General features: G+C 38.8%; 1 protein-coding gene across 2 annotated transcripts in view; it reads right to left on the bottom strand.

Moving 5' to 3' along the window:
* Nucleotides 1-24,542, bottom strand: part of LOC129355707 (POU domain class 2-associating factor 1) — a 39,393-nt gene extending 14,851 nt beyond the window's left edge. For both annotated transcript variants that reach the window (XM_055025306.1, XM_055025307.1), the window contains exons 1-2: nucleotides 24,473-24,542; nucleotides 5,360-5,487 (exon numbers count right to left, since the gene is read on the bottom strand). In XM_055025306.1, coding sequence (XP_054881281.1) covers nucleotides 5,360-5,487; nucleotides 24,473-24,488 — 144 coding nt within the window. In that variant the 5' untranslated portion in view covers nucleotides 24,489-24,542. The remainder of the gene's footprint in view (nucleotides 1-5,359; nucleotides 5,488-24,472) is intronic.
* Between the last annotated feature and the right edge of the window lie 279 nt (nucleotides 24,543-24,821).

Here is a 24,821-nt window from a genome sequence, read left to right as displayed (position 1 = left end):
TGCTCCTGTTCTCACTAAAACCAGGAAGATAGAGACATAACAGCAGTTTTAAAGTCCCTCCACTGGCTCCCTGTAGCTCAAAGAATAGATTTTAAAATACTGTTGTTAGTTTATAAATCACTGAACGGTTTAGCACCACAATACATTAAAGATCTGCTGTTGTTGTATCAACCTTCCAGACTCTCAGGTTCTGGTTCTGGTTCTGCTCTGCATCCCCAGAACCAGAACCAAGAGAGGAGAATCAGCTTTCAGAAACTATGCACCAAAAATTTGGAACAAACTTCCAGAAAACTGTAAAACAGCAGAAACCCTGACTTCCTATAAATCTCAACTAAAAGCACACCTGATTAGAGTTTTATTTCAGATGTGATATGTAACAATGTATTGTTTATTCCATGTTGCATGACTTTGTGTTTTTGTGTTTATGATGTAAAGCACTTTGAAATGCCTTGTTGCTGAAATGTGCTATACAAATAAAATTTGATTGATTGACTGATTGATTATGCTATTAAATGGCATTATGTGCTTGGAAAATACATAATTTATAAAATTATTTACCTTTATCACAGAACAACCACTGCAGATACTAAATTTTCTCTTGGGAGCAGCACAAAGAGAGAGAAAATAAGGTTTCAGAGGAGTTAAAACCTGGCAGCAGAAATATGTTGCCACACCCCGACTTTGATCCAGTAGAGTAGAAAAATTAAGAAATTAGCTAATGCATGCAAGTTTATGCTTGTTTTGCATTAATTAAGAGTACAGAATAAATGTTTTTTAAGTCATTAATTGCAGTGAGTACCTTTCTACATGCATAGGGAATATAGGCATTTGTAAGTCACAACATACTTTTTTATATTAGTATTTTTGCTTGATTTCCCATGTATTCTGAGAAACTGGATTTGTACAGAAATTGTCAGGATCTGGGTTTATGAAAGTGCCTCTCCCCATTGGCTCCCTGCTGGGAGTGGCCTGCAGCAGAGCTGCGCACCTGCAGGGATCATCAGCAGGAGAGGTTTTAAGGAGCTGCCAGACCTCACCTCTCTGCCTGATGATTACTCCCTCATGGTATAAGCCTGACTCCCAAATCGGTAATCCAACCTGTAGCTCCGAACCTCACCTGCCTGCCAACTCCAGCCCTCAGTTCATTCCTGTCAGAGAAACTTGCCTTGAACTATTGGTTGCTCGGATCCAACCTGCTCCTTTCCCCTTCCCGTTGAGAAGCCTTCCAAGAGACGTAAGCTAATTTCTCTTGCTGTCCAATCAGGCACTCTGTCCACCCCTTGCACATTTTGTCATTGACATCGTCATTGACCCGACTTCGCTTCCAGACAAACCCCAGACTCGATACAAAGGATCACCTGCAATACACCTGTAGCTGTGATTGTATTTTGTAAATAAATTCTTAACTTACTGTTGCTTCCCGGATCCGATTCTCCAAGTGGGTCAGAAGTCGACCCTCGAACATGACAGAAACATTTAGAATTATTCCCATTGAGAGTCTAAATGTAAAATTAGTTGGCAAAACTGAAAGATGTAAGGCCCTATGGTGACCCTGATGGATTATCTGCCCAGTGAATAATACCTAATAACTTATAATGTATGTACTTTTGTAAATGAATTTATTTTATGACTGCAACTAACCATTATTTTAGTAATCAGTTAATTTATTGATTATTCTAACAATTCTTTGATTAATTGGATAAACATTCTGCAGATTTTTTTTTTCTTTAAGCACTTATGGTTAATCTATATGGAACTATAAATACATTACATGATTCAAATAAAGAAATAACATAGTTGTCATGGATTGGTAAGGTGAGGTGGTGAGGCAGATGCTTGGAGGCCCAGGTAAGGTGAATGGTGAATATTTAATAATGAAAACCAGTCCAAAAATACAGTCAACAGAGTAGTCCGCGGCTAGGCAGCACGGCTGAGAGGAAGCCAGGGCTCACACTGGTAGCATCTAGTCATACAGGCGGCAACAAACAAATGACGGCAGACAGAGAACAAAAGTGCGACGACTTACGACGAGGAACAAAGAACACAGGAGGGACTAAATACACTGAGGGTAATCAGGGGAACGAGACACACCTGGGAACAATCAAGGGGAAGACAGGACAACCAGGAGACTCAGGACACAGAAAACTCAAATAAACACAACAGAAAAACACAGAACATGACAGTAGTTACTATTTAATTAAGATGATCTAATGGTCACTAAAGAAATGTTTTTGATGCAATTTAGTAAAAAAAAAAGTTTATTTTCTTATTGCTAAGGATATTTTTCAGCTGCATATATTAGAAAATATTTTTCAGCTGCATAGCTGAAAAATATTTTCAAATATGAAAAATATTTCTAGCATGTGAATAGAAAAGTTCAGTCATTTCTGCTTGACTCAACAGATCTGGTGATCATTTTTTAAATAAACCATTTAATAATTGTATTGCAAAATACGCTTCATAGGAGATTTTCTTTTTTAACAAAATTTGAATCAAGTGAAGCTAAAACTGCCACTTGAGCAGTTCTGGGTAGAACACATTTACAGAGAAAGAAGGGTTTGTTTTTATCTTGAAGGCAAAATGTATATTTGTATACAATTTTGGCTTAATAACTTCCCTGTCTGTGTTGCTATTTCAGTAAATAGCTTTTTTGGGGGTCTGTATTGATAGGAGGTCTGTATTGATAGGAGACATCTCCTAACTCTGACCACTCCGCCATTAAGAACATCAAAACATCCTATGTCAAGAGGTTGTCAAAAACAGACATCTAGTCACCTAATATTGCTTTTATTTATTTGACTTCACTTTAAAAAATAGTTATGGGGAGACTGCTGCATAAAACCTGTAATTTTATCGTTTAACTTTTAATGAGGAAAGATACAGCAGTGACGGAAAGCCGCTATCAATCAAAAGCAGTCAACATATCAGCCCTCAGTGTAATCGTAGATTTGCAGGAAGCACTTTATATAATGTAAGAACATTAACGTTCATGTAATTTAGAAGTAACTTAGAAAGATATCAAATATTGCATTATGAAGAAGGTATGAGCCTAGGTAACCATGCCTTTGGTAACCATAGAGAAAATGCCCCACTATCATGTAGCCTAACACATATGAAAAAACCTGGTTAGTGTAGACACAGCATGTTCTGGAGTAAGGGGGAAACACTGTTGATGACATAATAATTTAGATCATGGGGCGTGAATTCAGGCAGAGTCGGTAATTTGATCAACATGTCAGGAACGAACAAGTAGAATTCCTGAATATATTGGCACCAACAGCTTGGTAAGACAATTACAGTTGCTCTTCTTAATACTCCCATCACTCATTTCTGACATCCATCATGGTGTCTCGAGTGATTAAGTGATGAAGTTTCTTTGATTAGATCAATCTTCTTTCTGTTTAACTTAAGTTCAGTCTTTCCTTAGTGATTCTAGTTTATTATGTTTATTTCTTGTGTCTGGCAAGTTAGTCTTTGTTAGTCTAGTTTCATAGGTCTAGTTTCTTTTTAGTATTAGTTTCATTTTCCTAGTACCCCTGCTATGTACTCTCCCTCACCCCCTTTGCCATTTTCTCTCTTTCTCTCCCCTCACACCTGCAACCTGTCAGACAATGATCCCGGTCTAGTGTCCCAGCATTCACAATCCCAGTATTGAATCACCTCTCTCTCATTCCTCCTTTGGCTCTTCCTGTTACATCTTGTTAAACCATGTTTTCATCATTTCTTTCATTAAAAACTTCAATATCAACTTCATGCCTCAGTCTCTCTGCATATGGATACACTTTAACCTCGATGCAACATGAATGAAAAAAAACCATTGGGAAAAACATTTAAATATTAGACTTTTTAATAACTTGGTGAATGATGAATTGATGTAAAATTCAGAGTTAGAACTGTACCTCACCTAGTCAGTTGGTTCACACTGTCAAGCCATATCTGCCTAACAACTCTTTCTGTGTGTGTGTTGCCGTGTGTTTGTAAGTGTGATAAGTGTTAAAAAAAAGCTCAGTAGGAGGGCTCTTTGGCAATTGTATGAGTTATTTTGCATAGGGCTGCATGCCCAGCCCTGGAGCCATGCAGAGAATGGCTGTAACTGTCATGGAAAAACACCTGGAACATATAAAGATAAAATCCCCCTCTGACTACTCACAACCATATCAGCCCACAGGGGTTCCTTCTTTCACGTTTCAAATGCCACACATAATTTGTCAAAAGACAGCTAAATACTGCTCATACAGAACCATATGGCAAATTGTTCTTTTCTGCTTAGAGTCAGGAGACTTTGATATCTTTGTTGGCCTTCATAGTGCAGAGCTTGTGAAAATACTTAATGCCATCCATCATGAGGATAAAAGTGGTGTCACAAATGTGTGATTAAAAAGCAGCATTAAGAAAAATACATCTCCTAAACAATATGCCAGTGGATATGTTGGAGTATGGATGTGAATTTAAATAAGAATGATATGTTATTTTAAGTGTTCTACTGAATCCATGCAGAAAATCTCCCAGGATTAAGTTTCAGTTGTGTAACAGCACCACAGAGTTGATTTTTGTAGCGGCAATAAATGTCATACTTCAAATCTAAGTGAAAGCTGAAATCTTGAGATACTGTTTCTTTTGCAGTAGGAGTAAAACCTTCTAGGAAACCTTTATAATAAATGATATGTATAACTCAACAAATGTCACAAAAACGAAGGTGGAGGAATGCAGAATGTGTGACGCCTGGAGTGTACAGCACTAGTTCTTAAGCCCCAGAGTTCTGCAGGTTTCAACGAGTTCCTGTTGTCCTCTTCTTTGGTTGATTACAGACTGTGTGCAACTGGTTTTCTAGTGACTTTAAAACTGCCCAATTGTAATTATGAAAATAAACTGTCCTGAATGTAAGCATGCCAATTTATATAAAAAAATGTTTTTCAATAAAAAGTTTCTGTGCTAGGATGACAGTGTGTTCTGAAAAACTGCAATGGAAACATTTTAGTGGCAACATCCAGGTGACCAACGTCTGGATATTGCCACTGGTGGAAAAGACAAAGCAGTCGACAGGAAGTGGTAGGACGATGATGGCACTGCGAGCTTTTTAATTACTTGTCCTATGAACAAACTTATTCATGTGTGATTTTAATTGCATTTCCTATTTCATGGAAACAGCACAAATGAGAACTTGTGTTTTCGATGTTAAAAGATGTTAATAGGTTTTGCACACATTTACTATGTGTGAAATACTTTTTGTCATCAATCTGATTCATGTGTTCTGAACCAGGAAAATGTTTGAAATATTCAGAACACCGGCTGTTGAGGACTGACTTGGAACACCATTCCAATTTACGACTGTCAGTTTCATGTGTGATGGTGCCCTCACAGCTGTGAAATGCGTCGTCTTGGTGCTGTGATGCTCCAGGCTCCTCTTTCTCCTCAGCAGCTCCTTAACTGGATCTCGGACACGAACTCCCTGGTACGGCCGGGACCTTCCCTGGGCAGATGGCTGTGCTGGAAAGACCAGAATCACACCACAAACATCAAGGTGCTTTTCCCTCTAAATGATTCTAAGCTTGTTTGAGTGACTTGAACAAATTGGACAAGTCGAAGCAATTACCAGTAAGGCCAAGAAATATTTAAAGACAGATTTTCAGATTTTATAAAGCTCTGAAGAATGAAATGAGAGTGACTCTTCACAGACTAGACTGTCGGTCCTATTGGTGAATCAATAATGGGCACACTGCTCCACTTCATGTCAGATGCCAGCAATGTATGGGCTGACCGATTTTGACCGACACTTTTTAAAAACAATCGGTCATGTTCTATTTTTACCAGTTAAATTATAATCATATCTACATAGGCTATTCAGCCACCTTTTTATTATTTATTTTTATTCACCTAGTTCAGGTAATGGCAACACAAAATGTTGAAAAAGCCATATTAGACCAAAGGAAAAAGAAAAAAAGAAATCTGTCTGGAGTCACAAAAAATTAAAGGCTTCTGTTTGCGAACATCACTGGACAACTTCTCCACATCAAGCATGTAAAATGCAACTTGAATCTTGATGCAGCAACTAATGTAACATACCTTCCCTGGAAATGTCTTTCCACATTACCGTACTTTTTGGACTATAAGCTGCTACTTTTTCCCCATGGTTTGAACCATGCAACTTATATATATATATATATATATATATATATATATATATATATATATATATATATATATATATATATATATATATACTTTTAGGGATATACATATTTATGTATATATAAATATGTATATATATATATATATATATATATATATATACACATAAATATGTATATATATATATATATATATATATATATATATATATATATATATATATATATATAAATTTCCTTCTCACCCACCGCAGGTGGTTCTTATCCTCTGAGCTCGGGTCCTCTACCAGAGGCCTGGGAGCTTGAGGGTCCTGCAGTATCTAGGCTGTGCCAAGGACTGCACATTTCTGGACTGAGATGTCTGATGTTGTTCCTGGGATCTGTTGTAGCCACTGCTCCAGTTTGGGGGTTACTGCCCGAGGGCCCCGATGACCACAGGCACCACTGTGGTCTTCACCTTCCAGGCCCTCTCCAGTTCTTCCCTGAGGCCCTGGTATTTCTCCAGTTTCTCGTGCTCCTTTTTCCTGATGTTGCAATCGCTCGGTATTGCTACATCTACCACAACGGCTTTCCTCTGTTGTTTATCCACTACGACAATGTCTGGTTGGTTCACCATTACCATTCTGTCTGTCTGGATCTGGAAGTCCCACAGGATCTTAGCTCTGGTGTTCTCCACCACCTTTGGGGGTGTTTCCCACTTTGATCTCGGGGTTTCCAGTCCATATTCTGCACAGATGTTTCTGTACACTATGCCTGCCACTTGGTTATGTCGTTCCATGTATGCTTTCCCTGCCAGTATCTTGCACCCTGCTGTGATGTGCTGGACTGTCTCAACCTACACCTTGGGTCTTGTCTGGTGTGGTAGATCTGGGAACAGGCCTCTGGTGTTCAGGGCCTGTTCCTGTGCAGCCAGGATGAGGGCCTCTGTAGGATTGGTAGGATTTGCTGATATCAGCCACTTGGGTTATTTGCTGGTGGTACATCCCATGTAGGGGCTTGTCCTCCCATGATGGTATCTCTGGCACCTCAACCTCTGTTCCCTGTTGTCTGAGACATTCACTGAGCACATTGTCTGTTGAGGCTTTGTCCCTGAATCTTAGATGTTTCATCCTGGACAGTGGTTCTCACACTCACTAGTCCTCTCCCTCCTTCCTTGCGGCTCGTGTACAGTCTCAGGGTGCTGGATTTGGGGTGGAACCCTCCATGCATGGTTAGTAGTTTTTGAGTCTCAATATCTGTGTTTTTTATCTCCTTCTTTGGCCAGCTAATTATTCCAGCAGGGTATCTGATTACTGGCAGGGCATAGCTGTTTATCGCACGGATTTTGTTCTAGCCATTGAGCTGGCTTCTCAGGACTTGCCTTATTCGTTGGAGGTATTTAGCTGTGGCTCCTTTCCTTGTGGCCTCATCGAGGTTGCCATTTGCTTGTGGTATACCTAGGTACTTGTAACTGTCCTCTATGTCTGCTATTGTTCCTTGTGGGAGTGAGACCCCTTCTGTGTGGATGACCTTCCCCCTCTTTGTGATCAGCCGACCACACTTCTCCAGTCCGAATGACATCCCAATGTCCGTGCTGTAGATCCTGGTGGTGTGGATCAGTGAGTCGATGTCTCGCTCACTCTTGGCGTACAGCTTGATGTCATCCATGTAGAGACGGTGACTGATGTTGGTCCCATTTTTGAGTCGGTATCCGTAGCCAGTCTTGTTGATAATTTGGCTGAGGGGGTTCAGGCCTATGCAGAACAGTAGCGGGGACAGATCATCTCCTTGGTATATGCCACATTTGATGGACACTTGTGCAAGTGGTTTGCAGTTGGCTTCAAGGGTGGTTTTCCACAACTTCATAGAGTTTGCAATGAAGGCTCTCAGAGTCCTGTTGATGTTATACATCTCTAAGCATTCAATGATCCAAGTATGAGGCATTGAGTCATAGGCTTTCTTATAATCGATCCAAGCCACCGCCCTGGTTGGTGTGTCGGGTTTTGCAGTCTCGGGCAACTGTGCGGTCTACGAGCAGTTGGTGTTTGGCTCCTCTACTATTTACACAGATACCCTTCTGTGCCGTGCTCATGTGTTTATCCATGTGTTTGCTTATCATGGCCGCTATGATGCCTGACATGAGCTTCCAGGTTGTGGAGAGGCAGGTTATTGGTCGGTAGTTGGGTGGGACTGGACTCTTTGATGGATCCTTCCGCCCTACAGTTAAGCATTCAGGGTGAGTCCCACTTTGTAGCAGCTCACTTCCCTCCTTGTTACCTTGATTTTAGCCTCTAATCGTCTTTTCCATGGTGGGTATTGGGTCTCATGGTTGCTCTTATGGCCAAGCATCTCAAGAATCACTGATACTGAGTTGTAGATCAGCTCATTGGTTTCTGTTATGGTGTTGATAGGGACTGTTCTCAATGCTGGAACACTGAGCTACTAGTTGTTTAGCACTTAGTGTTGACTGGGGATGTCGAAGTAACATCCCCAGTCTTTGCATGTAACCTCTCTGACTAGGGTTACCTGAGTAGTAGCATTCCACCTCTCGCCCATTTCCGTCTTGTTCCAGTAGCCCATTTGTCAGCCCCTGGTTCCCCAGCACCTTACGCAGACCTTGTTTGGCCAGGTGATGTCTGAGCCGGCATGTTACGCATCTTAATGAGGTATGAGGTAGGCACCTTGCCACATTGGCAATGAATGCAAATGATTCAGTACAAGAACTGTAGAATCTCCCCTCAGCTATTTTTCTCTTTTCCCCTTTGGTCTCCATGGCTCACCACACACCCATCGGTGTGTTTACAACAGCCACCTGCCTGGCACCCCGCCCAGCTAAAGAAACGTGTCACAGGCTATGACGCAAATCTTCGTTGAAATTTAATATTTATTCTACAAATTTCTACAGCATAGGGAAACATTAAGAATGACTGTGTCATGTTTGTCCTCCTACAGAAACCATATTAAAACAAAAAATATATTTCCCACCCCCACCTTTTTCCATTTTCAAACATTTTTGAAAAAGTTCCAGAGAGCCACTAGGGCAGCGCTAAAGGGCCACATGCGGCTTCAGAGCTGCATGTTGCCGACCCCTGACCTAGTTGAACTGTGAATCCAGATCCCATCACACATAGAGCAGATAAATGCATCTAACTTTTTCTCCGTAGTGACAAAAATCTCTGACTGAGGCCCCAATAACTTATAACAAATTAAATTAAACAATTTCACTTAAATTACAAGCATTTCACCTGCTGAACGCATAGCCTCACAAATTCCTCCTGTCCGCAACTGCAGAGAAATCTGCCCTAGTTCATCAGTCAACTGGATCTGTTTGATTCAAACACGGTCAAGTGAATTTTTTTTCTCCCTGTGCGCTTTCATGAGAATTCTTTTGTGTGGTTTTGCTTCTCCAAAACGGACAGATATTACATCTGCTGCACTCCTCAAAAGTGCCGCTGTCCTTCTGGGCTTGGAAGGGTAACATCTTCCAGCTCCATTTGTTAAAACCGCAGGGTGAGTCAAGTTTAATTCTCCACAGTACACATTAATTGTGCAGCGCATTGCATACGTTATATTCTAATTAACTTCTGCGCCTTCATTTATTTATGTCCTCAAGACAAACTGCCGGCTCCTCTGTTTAATGGATTAGCTCAACTTTCTCTCTTTAGTTTTCTCTGTTGTATGTAATGGAGACTTGAATTAAACATGCCATTTCAACCAAAGGTTTGCAATGCGCTTATGAACCAAACACTCCAAACCGTCCGGTCCAAAACTCTTCAACACACTGTCAGCTCCCGGTCAGAAAGACCCATTTAGTCTTTCGGACCGGGAACAATTCTTTTATTAATTGATTTTAGTGGCCTCTGCCTGAAGTCTATGTCTGTCCATGTGCGGCAGTCAGGGGTGTTAATGATAACCTGCCAAATGACTGACAGCCTTTAAATTTGTCCATTATTCAAAAAAATAACTGGCCAAATACGGAAAATATTCCGTTAATGTAACCTCTGGCAGTTATTGTTAAACATGAGCTGGTTGAACCTTTCGCATTGAAGATGTGCTCATAATCATCTTTCAAACCTTCTGTCAGTTTTTTGAGTTTCCTTCAAACTGTGGTTCAGTCAAAAAGACTGATTTCTATGCAGGACAATAATCCATCACATGCATCCAAGAACTTCTCTGAATGATGTTAAAAGACTTCAAAGATGAAAAACATTTGGCATGGCCTCCACCTGACCTGAACCCAATAGAGAGCTTCTTAGAGTGGAAATTTCCAGCAAACAGTCCATCTCTGACAGTATAAGAACTGCCCCAAGTACTTTTAAATATGCTAGTTTTAAAAAGCCCCAGTTTGACTCTCAATTGTATCTATTTTTAGACGTATTTCTTATTTACTTTTTCTTTCCAAAATGTTTGAAAAAAAAATTTTTAATGTCTTGGAGTCAAACAGCATTTATGGAAAATTCCAATCAGGTTTCAGATTGAGACACAAAACTGAGACCATCTTACTAAAAATACATAACATTACTATATCTGACAGTAAATGCCATGTGGTTCTGGTTCAGCCTTTGACAAGGTGGACCATCGAAACACATTGTTGGTATCTGTAGCACTGCACTGACATGGTTTACTTCCTTTCTGACAGAACTTTCTAGGGGGCTGTGAAAAAGTTGAATGTCAACAAGGGGGAGATCAACTTTATGAATCCCATAATGTAGTTCTTGAGGCTGATGTAACAAATGCACCTGAACCTTTAAACTAAGGAACAACAAGACTCCAAGGAGATATGCACAAACAGATCTGCAAGAACATTTTGTCATATGTGACAGGCTCAGAAACTCTCCTGTGACTATCCCACTGAACTCCACTCTAACATGGGCTACCTCTTTGTAAACAAAATGTAAAAAATTAGATGGTTAATCTACACATCCACTCTAAATCTAGTACCAATGTTTTGTCCAAACATAAATGCAGAAAAAAAATGTCTTGATTTCAAATTCTTAACTATAAAAGCTTAGGAAAAAAAACACAAGGCAGTACAGCCTAAAGCCTCAGTCATAGAGCAAAAGTACTGACCTGCACTGACTCTTCTGCTCTGTGGCAATGTGAGCTTTAGAAGTAGTGCTATAAAAAAAGCAAAGGATCCATGAGAGAAAGGTTGTTATAAAGCTATAAAATCTGTGCTGAGAAGAGGGTGAAGCCAGATGAATGGGGCCATATAGGTCAGACATTGATAAAGCTACACACGTTTCTTCATTGAACCACTGCTCCCCCAACAATCCTAGAAGTCTGAAACTGGATACCAGTCGTTCATTATGCAAAGGAAAACTGAGTGCTGCAATGCCCCCAATAATTGCTAATAAATTAATAAAAGTTAGCAATTAGCACTCCTAAAGATCTTTCTCTGGTCTTTTGTCATGATCTTAATTCCCTCTCTGTGTTCCACTTTACCTTATGAACATAATGATTTACCGCCAGGAATGTGCTTTATGAAGCCTGAACCAGATTGCTGGTGCTGTTTTTGCCTCTATATTTAGCACGTTTGAAATTGAGGTCCAAGTTGGCATATAAAAGGAGAGAAGAGAGAAAACATTGCCTGTCAAATATTTGGAACATTTAAAAAAAATGTAACAAAAATATGAAATATGGACAAGTAATGTCCTCCACCAACGCCAATTTTGAACTGCAGGATTACTGAATATTTCCAGCTCACTACCACGTCATGGCAAGTCACTGACTGAAAGAACGAGGTTGTGGATACAAATGGCCAAAGAGTCTGGGTTCTCCTTTAGAGACAGGGTGAGAAGCCCCGTCATCCAGGAGGGACTTAGAGTAGAGCCGCTCTTCTTCACGTCGAGAGGAGCCAAATGAGATGGCTAGTAAGGATGCCTCCTTACGAGATGATGACACTTTTCCACTAGCCCACCTTGAACCAGTACGGTCTCAGTCCATCTCGACCAGAGTAATTTTCCATTAGCAAATCCAGAGCGACTCAGCCTGGCTGATCTCACACTTTCAGTACCTGCTTCTGGGGTAGAACTAGCAGGATCAATCCAAGTGCAGCACCAAAGCAATTTGATTGACAGGTGACTTCTTTTGCTGATTGACACATGATTTAAGTCACTGACAACTCCAAAACAACACTAAAGTTTTGCTCTGGACCGTGGACATGGCATCTGCTATCAGAGTTGCTCAGTATGGAGGAGCAGCTATGAAAGTAAACACGATTAGCGCCTGGAACACATGCAGTAAGTTATGCAGTGGAATGATCTTAATTTACCTCTGCTAAGAGGTCATTAAGAAGAAGAATAACAAGAGAAACGGACCAGCTGGTCAGCTCTCTGACGGGCTGCACTTTTCTGCTGACAATGTGAAAAACCAGAACTACATAACATTAGCTTGTGATGTGAATTTTATTGATACTTTGGATTAAAAAAAAAAGTTCAAGTGTGGCTATTGGTTTACATCTATTTAATGAGAAAACAACAAAAAATGTTTAACTTACCATCATTCATTTAAATGTAAAGAATCCTCCAAAGTGGCAATACTTTTATTAAATTTTTCCTGCAAAAACTGGAACAACTTAAACAGTTACCATATGCAAATGTACAACAAAGCACCCAGTTCTTTGGAGTAAATTTCTGCCAAAAACCACTGCCAAAACTTTGAGATTTCTAAATTTGAAAAGATGCAAAAACAGATGTTTTGGGGTACGCTGTGGTGGTGTAGAAGGTAGCACAACCCACGTTTAGCACAACCCCTGGAGTTTCCAAATGTTAAGATGGTTGTCGTGGGTTCAATTTCTGGACCCGACAATATTTGCCACATGTCTTGCCCTCTTTCCTGTCAGCCTACTGTCATATAAAGAACAAAAACAAAAAAAAACAAAAAAAAAAACTGATATTTTGAGATTAATCTCAGAAATGTTCTAGATAAGATGAAAATTTTTTAGTTACAAAAGTTGATCATTTTTGACTTGAAACTCAGAAATTTTCTAGTTCTTTTCCCCAAGAAAATTTCTGAGATTTTTTGGGCAGAATTTTTAACTGTCTACAATTACCTTAATATGCCATCAGAAAATGACTGTATACTTTCCCCTTGTGACAGAGGAAGGAGTCTTGTGGTCTGTGTCCTCTCTTCTTGACCTCTGTCAAGACAGCCTAAGGTCTTCTGACAGATTCCATGTGCAAGTTGCCTCCATGGGCAGAAGCTTTCTTCTTTAAATAAATATAGCATGTGATACTGTGCCATGTATAGACAAGTATGTGGTACCTCGTTGTAACATTATGAATACCGACCAATAGATGTGCCCAACCTTATTTACCTTTAGTGGCTGTCAGACGTGGAGATATATGGTTACAGTTTTATCATTTAGCTGATTATAAGTTTGCATTGAAACTCAGAGTAATATTTTTTTCTTCTATTGTAGAAACCCATTAAAACATCCAACTGTATATATATATATATATATATATATAAACCCATTTCTGTTGCCTTTACTGAGGCAGTCTTTATCATGGAACAATCAGGGACTAAGTGGGTTCTGATAGTGATGGCCAAATGAAGCTTCCCGGCCCATTGCTTTGCCCAAACATTCATCGTTCGGAGGTTCATTCATTTCTCACTAGTGAAACTGTGGCAGCCTTGTCACTCAGATAGACATACTTAAAAAAATTAGTAAATGCAATATTGTCACAAAGTTTTTTTGTCAAGTTTAGTAACAGGAGAGTCAATTAAATCCTATTTAATGTTTTTTAGTTATTAAAATTATTTGTAGCTGATCCTAGTATATGTTGACTGTGAGTGGCTGTTTTCTTTTGTCATCGACTGATTTGACAATAGGCATTTGTTTTGGTGTAAGTTCTTCAAAAATTCTCTTTTACTTGGATTGGCTCTCTTATCTGATCCCTTGTTATTTTATTAATCAAGCCAGAATTTTACTCTTCCAACGCCTTTAGGTCTGTTTTGTTTTTCCTGTGCATGACTTATATAACTTTGCAGAACAAAGAAATAGTAGAAATTTCAAGAAGGTGAGAATTTTGGAAGTGATGGGGTTCATTATTTTTATTTCAGAATCTTGTGATTAATCATCTCAAAATATTTCCAGATGTGAGATCTTTTCTTCTTGCTGGCTCCATTTCAATCAAGTTTATTTGTGTAGCATATTTCAGCTACAATGCAGTTTCAAAGTGCTTTACATGATAAAAAATATACAAAGTCACAAAATATACCACAATCAACCATTGAGAAAACCGCAAACAAACATTACATTTTGATGAGTGCCATCATCAAAATCCTTAATACACATGAACTATAAAAGGTTCCTTTTATTTTGGCCACTGCTGAAGATAAATAGTCCTCTGATGCGATCAAATACAATAACCCATGAAGCAGCATAACTCATCACGCTTTTATTTTGAAAACTGACATAAAATGAAGCAGTCACGAGTCCTGTGCAATGCGAGGCATCATTTGTTGTCATTCACGTGGTTTTCAGCAAGACGACACAAGCATCGAAGCTTGAGGTGTCATCTGACACGTCCACTTTTTACTCTGTTCACACCTGGAAGCCTGGCTTCAGAGAGCCCATCACTAGGTTCTGATTGACTACAGACAGATAACAGTACAAACATACTTTTACATAACCATAATCTCAACTTAGTTAATTTATCTGTAGGAAAGGTATTGGAAACAGGTAGTGTCACACTTGATTTCTTCAGGTAGAAACCATCCGCAATCTGGCATATTGGTACCTGCCCTGACAACTAATCAGTGTCAATCAATTTTCTCTGCTCTGAAAACTGTTGAGAAATATATTAATGTCATATTTCAGAAAAGTCAAAAAGAATAAACAGAAAACTGAACTATATTAAATGAAAACCTGCTCTATTATAGAGTAAAAACAAAACTGTAGAATTAAATCAAATTATATGTGACATGTGGTATTGGTAAGTTAATACCATATGTAGTAGAGGAATACCCTTACTGCATGTACTACTAAATGTGTATGTGGAAACACATACTTTCTAAGCGTCGGAAGTTAAATCAGACCAAACTTTTCTTGTTTCAGCTTAGTTAGAATTCTCAATATTATTTCTATTTCTTATATGCCAGAAAATTTGGTAAGAACATTATTTAGATTTTTTTAACATTAACATATATTGGTCAGCGTTTTGAACTGTATGACTTGAACTAAATATTTTGGGATTCCAGAACCTAAGCTGACTGAAACTGGAAAGAGCATTATCCAGTTAAACGGCCCTGCATCGAGATGGGCTGAAATGCCACTCAGCGAGGAAGAAGCCTTTTCCTGCCATTCAGGAGCTAAGGTAACCTGCCTTTTTTCACTCATGGTCCTGATAGTTTTATTACTTCTAATTTTGTTTTCAATTTCGCACTTGCTCTGCAAATACACACCACCAAGATGCAAGCATACACTTTCACTTTTGTACAAGTAATCTAATTGGTGAAGGTCAAAACACACAACTTTTTACTGCTTCTTTTTTTAAGCTATCTACTTACACGCTACATACAGTCTTGATTTAATAAAGTCAGACATGAAATAAGGACACTGCATTGAGACATCCTTTTTTTTGTAGCAAATGACTTTTTTTTTTTTTTTTACCAAAATATTTTATTGAGATTTTCCACTCTGGAAATACAATCATGTAAATATCTGAACAGGTTCTCTTTGTAGTCATTACATGATGGTAATTATTCTCACTCAACTCGGAGAATCAAAAACCAAAGAAAGAAAAAGAAAGAGAAAAAAAAAACAGTTTCTCAAAAACGGGGGTATTCAAGCAGATTACAAATTGGTTAGATAGAGTATAAATGTACACACCTATACAGCATGGCACACCACAGGTTCCGGCAAATCAGAACTCAAACAAACCCTCTGACAAGTCTAAGTCCTTAATAAAATTAATGAAAGGCCCCAAATCCTCTCAAAGAGATACTGTTTGGATTTCCTAAAATATGTTATTCTTTCTAGCGGCAAATTAGACAACATCTGCTTTAACCACTGTGTGGCACTGAGTCTACTGATATTTTTCCAAGCCAAAGCAATACATGTTTTTTGCAGCTAATGAGCTCATATCTATAAAAGTACATTCTGATTTCATAAAGTTACAGTATGTTTCTCAGGGTATCAAGCAAACAGGAACAATTTAGGATCCAGTGAAATTTCATTTAAGATAATTTTTTTCAATTATATTTTTCACCTCAGTCCAGAACGCTTTGATTTGTCTGCATTCCCACATGCAATGTATTAGAGTCCCTTTAGAGTTGCACTTTACACAAAAATGCACAGGCGTAACATAGATATATGCATTAGCCATTTAAATTAAGACGGCTGTTTATGGACATTGTATGAGTTTTAATGCAAGCCTTTTTCCAATCCTGTTCACTGATATTTGATGATAGGCCCAAATTCCAGTTTATAAGCTTATTATTTGAGTTCTCTAATGAGCTAGAGATCAGCACATTATAAAAGTCTGAAACGATGCTCTTTCTTGATTTATTCCGAGTCATTAATTTTTCAAGTAACATAAGGGGAGGTTTGTTAAGATTGCTGTAATTTGCTTTAACAAAGCTTCTTATCTGAAGGAATTTGAAATAATGCTTTTTATTCAGCTTGAATTTGGTTTGTAGCTCTCCAAATGACAAAAATATATCCGAATTTGATGGGTAAAGGTCACCAATACTTTTTAAGCCTTGTAATGCCCAAAGCTTAAAGGTTCCATCTGCCCTACCTGGAGCAAACAACTGATTGCCCCATATTGGACTAAATTGGGATATGAAGCTTGGCTCCGCAAGGTATTTTCTAACATTCTGCCAGATTTTAATCATGTTTTTCAAAATGGGATTTGTACTGTATTTCTGTTACTTCTTCGATGTGTCAGAGTATATGAATAATGGCAGAGCTACACCTAAATTATGGGACTCCATTATCACCTTTATCTGTAAAATAAAACATAATAGTCCTTAATTGAGTGGGCCAATAGTAAAATTTAAAGTTGGGGCACTTTAACCCCCCTCTATCAAATGGTAAATAAAGCAACGAGAGGCGTAGCCTAGACCTTCCATTGTTCCACACAAAGCCTAAAATGTTTTTCTTCAGCCAATTGAATAATTCAGATGGAGGCGGCAGGAGAATGCTTTGAAAGAGGTATAATAGCTTTGGAAGTATATTCATTTTCAGCACATTAACTCTTCCCAGTATGGATATAGGCAGTAATGTCCAGTTGTCAATTGAGTCAGCTATTGTTTTCATTATGTGTTCGTAATTGGATTTGACTATATGTTGTAGTTCTGGGAAAACCTGAACACCCAAATATTCAAAATGTTCCACTACTTTAAATTTCTTAATCTCACTGATGGGATAAATCCTTTCACCTCCATTTAATACCAGAATAGAAGATTTTGCATTATTTAGTTTGTAGCCTGAGACTTTTCCAAATTTCTGGATCACTTCCATCACTGCCGGAATTGAGTTTTTCAGATCTGTTAGAAATAAAATAACATTGTCAGCAAATAAAGAAATTTTGTGTTCTGTGGGACCTGCTGTGATCCCAGAGATTCATGGATGGAGGTGAATTGCTGGTGCCAAGGGCTCAATTGCTAGTGTGAATAGTAAGGGAGAGAGAGGGCATCCCTGGCAACAACCTTTCCTGATTTGAATCGCCCTTGAAAATATTTTATTTGATACTATTTCTGCAGTTGGATTATTATGTGATATTTTAACCCATTTAATAAAGTTACTACCACAATTGAACCTTTCCAATATGTTAAAAAGATAGGCCCATTAGACCCTATCAAAAGCCTTCTCCGTGTCCAATGATAGGAGAGCTGTGTTATAAGCATTCTTTTTGAACCAAACAATGTTCATGACCCTTCTAATATTGTGATATCCTTGCCTCCCAACTATAAACCCATTTTGATCCTTATTTATAATGTCTGGTAAGATTCTTTGCAACCATATTGCCAAAAGTTTACAGATGAGATTGAGATCAGCGTTAATGGGTCTCAGATTTTCACACTTATTGGGAGGTTTACCTCCCAATATTTCTAACAGAATAATTAGAGGCTGATTCAAAGAGGGAGGCAGGGTACCATTTTTAAATGTCTCCATTAACATATCTAGAAGAAGAGAGAGCAATTTATCCTTACATTTTTTATAAAGGTCAATGGGGATACAATCAGGTCCTGTCTGCTTACCAGATTTCATTCCATTAGACTAATCCTCAATGCGTGTGGGTTGGTCACACGTGATAACGGGAAGTGTACAGAGGGGGGAGGGAGTCCCTCAAAAGTCGGACGTGGTGGGGGGGTTCAGGTTTAGGGGATAAGTTGCCCCTAAACACACTGAAGTGAAGCACACTTCACTTCAGTGTGCTGAAGTGAAGTGTGCTTTATTTATTTCTAGATTTAAGTCTGCTCTACAATCATCTGCAATGTCGGGGATATGTAGTCCACTCAAAAAGGTATCTAATTCCAATTGGTCTAAATTTCCTTGAGTGTCATGTAATTTCTGATAATAATCTTTCAAAGCATTATTAATATCTCTTGGATCTATTAGAGTTTTATCCTGTGTTTCAATAGATGTGATCGAGATTGTTGCTAAAAGCTGTCTAATCTGCCAAGCTAGAAGTTTTCCAGCTTTGTCACCCTGTTTGTAAAAATTTTGTTTCAATCTTAAGAGACTGAATGCAGCTCTAAGACTGGACTGGACTTGTCATATTCTGCTCTGAGGATCAGCAGCTGTTTTTCTACTCAGTATCATTTGTTTGAAGAATCTTCTCCTGAATGTTCTTTATTTTATGTTCTAGGTGTTGTCTTTTAGTCTTGGCTTCCTTGGACTTATTGCCTGTAAAGCTAATAATATGACCTCTAATAAATGCTTTAAAGGCATCCCATCTGATGCATGTTGTCATTTGATTTGTGTTCAACTGAAAGAACTCATCAATTTGTAGTCCAATATATTTAACAAAATCCTCATCCTGCAACCCTTTATGCTGAAAGCACCATCTTGGGGGATCCCTGGTAAGTGTCTTATCACAGTAGCTCAGACAACATGGAGCGTGACCTGAGATCACTATCATACTCACAATTTTGAATTTTGGATATTAGTTCTGATGAAATTAAAAAATAATCTATTCGCGAATAAGTCTGAAATGTTGCTGAGTAACATGAGTAGGCTCTGGTTTGTTGCTGAAGTTCCCTAAATATGTCTACCAGTCTAAGAGCTTTCATAAACATCTGTATAGTTGTTCTACGGGTGCTGTGTGTCAGATCTGACCCTGTGGATCTATCCATTTTTGTATTAAGAGTACATTTAAAATCTCCTGTGATCACAAAGCGCCCCTGCAACGATGAAAGTGAGAGGAACAAGTTCTGAAAAAACCCAGTCATTTGTGTTAGGATCATAGACGTTGATCAGGTTAATTTTTTCCGATAGCAAAGAGACTTGAACTATCAAATATCTCCCCTTCTTATCCTTGATAACATTGTTTACAAATGGGACAGATTCATGGACAAGAGTCATAACTCCTCTTGCTTGAGAAGAAAATGCTGAAGTGAATATATCACCCTGCCACCTACTCCTGACCCACCCCTCATCCTCTTCCATAAGATGCGTCTCCTGTAGAAATACTATTCTGGAATCCAAATCATGCAGTTTATTAATGACTTATTTGACCTTCTTTAGACGTTGTAGGCCCCTGCAGTTCCATGTAACAATTTTAAGATTTAAGGCTTGCGACATGTAAGACCAACCAAATTACCAGAAATGGAGAAAAAAACAAAGTTTACCCCACAGAAACATGAACATTTGAGAAGCTTAAACAACACAACAAAACTCTCAACTTATCCCCTAAACCTGAACCCCCCCACCACGTCCGACTTTTGAGGGACTCCCTCCCCCCTCTGTACACTTCCCGTTATCACGTGTGACCAACCCACAACGCATTGAGGATTAGTCTAACCATTCAATAACCAAAACAAAAGTTTTACTACCAATGCTGTTCACTATATATAACAGTAATTTAACCTACCACATGTTTGCAAACGAGTTTTAACTTATTAATATGCACACCACATCAAACGGTATGTGGTCTTGCCATACCTAAGCAGAACTAAATGTATTCATAATAGTCTACTGCTGTTCCATCACCAACACAACAGGCCGATAAAGACAGCAGCAAGGTGATAAGAAGCCACAAATTGTTAACCGTATGGGTGTTTAGCCTATTGCTACCTCTTCTGGATCTTCTTTAGAAACTCACGTGCAGCCTCCGCTGTTTTGAAAGCATGAGTCCAGTCTTGATAGGTCACCAGCAGCTTGGCTGGGTGCGCTCTATGTGGTGCAATCCCAGTTTGCACAGCTCCGTGCGTATCGGGTCAAACTGCTTCTGAAGCTGAAGAAGACCCGCCGCGGTATCTGGGTAGAACCGGACTTGATGATTCTGGTAATGAATGTCAGTATTCGCCCTTGATGCCAGAGCAATAACCTGTTTATCTTTGTAGCTGAGAAAGCACATTATTAAGGTGCAAGCTGCTATGGTGCTGCTGTCCTTCCAGGGTCCAATTTGATGCGCTCTTTCCACGGCCACTGCTCCAACACCGAGGGTCTCCAGCAGCCACTTCCTAGGAACTCACATGGCTTCTGCCCTTCAGCTCCCTCCGGCAGGCTGATAAGCCTCAGGCTGTTTTGTCTCGACCTGGTCTCCAGATCCATAACTTTATCTTCCAAGTCTTTCTTCTTGGACTCCAGTGTATCCACCTTAGCTCGTAGAATTTTTATCTCTCTGCATCAGAAATGCGTGTTTCGGTTTCTGTGATTCGCTGGATACAGTCATTTATGTCTTTTCTGATGCTGTGCTGGAGCCCAGAACTTCGTCAGATCTAGAGGAGAAATCCTTCTGGATCGAGTTAACAACAGATAGTATTTCGTCCATCTTGCAGCTTTGAGACTTTGGGTTCTCTTCTCTATCTGCAGCAGCTATTGGAGCTGAGCATAAGCTAGCATTAGCTTTCTGCATTTCACCTCGAAGATGGTAATCAATTAGCTTATGCTGTTTTGCCTTTTCACTTAATTCTTGGGATGCTTTTGTTGCTTTAGGCATTACTCCGAACACCCATGCTCACTGGTCATTTAGTTTGTTTTGAAAGGAAGGGTTTTAGGTCAATTCTTTGACAGGAACAGCAGAGCGGTGAAGACACGTTCTCTCACATGGCCACCATAACCAGAAGTTGCAAATGACTTTTTTAATTTACTTAAACAACTAAAGCTTCAATTCAAGATGGAATGTTGATTCATTAATATTTAACAGAAGATCAACATATCCAGTCCTGATAAAGAACACTGTGAATTTGACACCATTTATCCCAGAATACATGCGCTATTCAGAGCAAAATGCATACATGAAAAGCAGGATGCTTCAAAAACATGACAGAATGTGATGTTCCTTAAAAACCCCTGCATTTCCTTGTGGCTAGACCCCTTAACGTGTGCTTTGAATACTGCAGCATAGGTGGGAAAATAGTTACAGCTGATTTAGCTTCACGTTTACCTAATTGATCAACTGTTACATAACCTTTTTTAAGCCCACTCCTTTACTGCTTTGCCAGGAATTCTTACAGTTTCTCTGTGCTTGTTGGCTGCTGGACAACCTCAGAGTTCTGTTTTCCCTGGCAATGTGATGTCAGGGAAATCACCTGAATGAAAACATGTATAAAAGTGTTTTAAGTCATCTAATACATAACTATTCACTCATGATAAAAATTCAGGAGACCTGCTGTGACACAAAATTGTCTTATTTGTAAGTAATCCAGTAGTAAAGCTGGATGGGCTTCAGTGTTGCTATAGTGTGACAGAGGCTCCCAGCTCTGTGTTTGCAGACCAGAAAAGAGGGAGCTGGTATTAAAATCATTTCACCAAATGAAACTTGACCAACTTCATTCCCTGGTGAAGTCCTTCCACCCATAATTTATCACTTTTAAACTGCCATTTCTGTCAGTGTTTTATTTAGTTAAGCTAAAAAACAAAACAAAATAATAATTATTTATGCGCAAAACAGATTTAAGTTCAAGGTTTTTTTGTTTTTTAAATCACCTTAATGTTCATTCAGGCTAGAAGCACTGTTAATGTTTTAGAGGGGTTCAACCAAATTCCTGTCTGAGAAGCTGTGGAGGGAGCTAAAGATTAGGATGACAACAAAGGAGGTTTACAATCTCAAAAACGTGGAGCTCTTCACCAAAGACTAATCATCAAAATACCTGTAGAAACATTATAAAAGGCATTTGATTGCTGCATTACCATTACATATTTTTCCATTAATTATTGAAGAAGGCCTTCATAGGAAGTCCTCCATTTTCTAATCAAATGCTATTGGAAAAAGATTTATGTATGTACACAAACACTTTTTTGCTGCAAATGTATTGTATTACTTTGGAACCAGCCTGCAGTTTACACAGAATGATGTGGATGACATCAGAGCAGAAAGTGTTAAACATGGTGAACGCGGTAACTCGCTGCAGTTGGATATATTTAAAGTTTGTAATAGCCTTTTGCCAATCACTGATAGAAAGCTGAAAGCTGACATTGATTCTTCCTACATCAAGTGGGGGGCACAGAAAGCAGATGCTACCATATGGATTCAACTACAATTGACACAGGCAACACAGGCTACACAGGCAAGGCACATCCACTAGAAGGAAAGAAACACACCCAGTATGTTCTGCTGACTGAGAGGCTCCAGGTGATGGTACTTTTTGTTTGAGAAAGAGCAGAAAAGAATTTGCAAGTGAGCAGAGAGGTTTAGGACCAGAGAGAAGTTTTGAGCACAAGGTGAAAGGTTTGAGAGAACACAGAGAATATTTGAAAGAGAGCAGAAGTTTTGATTACAAACATTACAGGTTTTGAGAACAAAGACATGGAGTTCTGCTTTCAGACTGAAAATGTCTGAAAATGTGTGCTCTCAACTTATGGCAGTAAAATTCCCCCATACACAAACCTTACCAAATCTCAAGAATGAGATTTGGTATTTTTATTTTGAAAGTTATGGACGCTTAAAATGATCTTATTAGGAAATCTTGTTAAAAGCATTGAGCTCAGTTTTATTACATCTGATCTAAATCTTGACTACATGAATAAAACAGTTTTTGAACTTAATCACTAAATGTTTATTTTTGTCTCTTTAAATAAAACACATCTCTGGTTTCTGTTGACATGTAATTATCCCCAAACACAAAATACATTTCTGAAGAACTCTGAGGTTGTCCAGCAGCCAATATGCACAGAGAAACTGTAAGAATTCCTGGCAAAGCTCTAAAGGAGTGGGCTTAAAAAAGGGTATGGTGCTTACTGAGCTAAATGTTTCACACCAGTAAAACTAGTATTATTACAAAGATATGATTAAAATCAAGAAAACTAATTCCTTCCACTGACACTTTTGATTCACATATTTAAAAAATTGACTGAAATATGCAAAAAGCTCCAAGGCAAGAAAGCTTCCAGGAGGTTATAAGTGCTTTGAGCAGACAGTGTTGTCTGTTTCAGACAACTACACTTGAGCACACACCGGCAAACAATCATCGCTGTACATGCACACTGAGTCAATCAACACAAAAGAGGAAGCTCTCCAGATGTGCAGCCTTTTACTGCGTAGGGGGCCTCACATTGCATTTTGCATATCAAGATTACAACTCAATGGCAACACACAGCCAGCTTTAAAAAGATACCCTTCCTCTTTCCAAAAGGGTGGCACGCAACAGCTTAGGCACCGGTCCCAACACAGTTCCACAACAGGAAAAGATGCCTTTCTTTTTTCCCCCCATCACAATCACAAGCATTGTGCATATATATGTTTGTGTGTGAATGTGGTACAACACTTCGGATGGTTTCCACCTGCAAGATGGCTTGGAGATGCCTTTCAAATATGAACCATTTGTAGTGATAAGAAAACATGGGTCATAATCATAACATTTCTCTGATCCAAACACCAAAACTCTGAATTGTGGTTTGACACTAACGTCAATGTCTAACAGATGAACCCAGTCAGAAGAATATGGGTTAGAAATATTGAAACCACAAACAAAAAAAATGCTTCTGCGTTGCTCAGCAAGGTACCTTGTAACTTAAACAATATCTCAAAAATGACTAAAATCTGCAAACTTTTGAATGAATGATATTAGAAGATTTACACTTTCTTTGACACTCTTATTCTCTCATTGTATGAGTACACAAAGTTCAACATTTTTAAAGAAGTACAACAAAAAGATTCTACTCTGCTCAGCTGTCAATGAAGACGTGGCTATGACAAATTAGTGTACATTACAAAGGCGAAGAAGAAACAGATAGGTGTACTTACAGTTTTCCCAATGCATACTGTTTATCTGGCCAAAATATCAAACAGTTAAACTGAAGAAAATCAAAGTGGCGGGATGACTGACGTGCTTTATAACAGACTATATCTGGCTAACAACCCCCAGGGACTTTGTAGCTTCTCTAACCACAGGTCTCCCCCTTGTACCAAGTTTCAGTCTTCATGCAGTTCAAGCTGGTGAAACAAAAACTACAGATCAAAAATGTTAATGGAGAAACAGAGCCATCAACACTGGTAAGAAGATGCATGGCTTAAAAATGTAAAAAAAAAATAATGTGACAGTGAATGAATAATTTAATGAAACAGACTTTATACAAATATTCTTTTATGTACA

Source organism: Poeciliopsis prolifica, unplaced genomic scaffold (assembly GCF_027474105.1).
Source record: "Poeciliopsis prolifica strain line A6 unplaced genomic scaffold, Auburn_PproV2 SCAFFOLD142, whole genome shotgun sequence".
Classification (NCBI taxonomy): Eukaryota; Metazoa; Chordata; class Actinopteri; order Cyprinodontiformes; family Poeciliidae; genus Poeciliopsis; species Poeciliopsis prolifica.
Note: the sequence above shows the minus strand (reverse complement) of the source record. Positions and strands in the feature narration are given on the sequence as shown.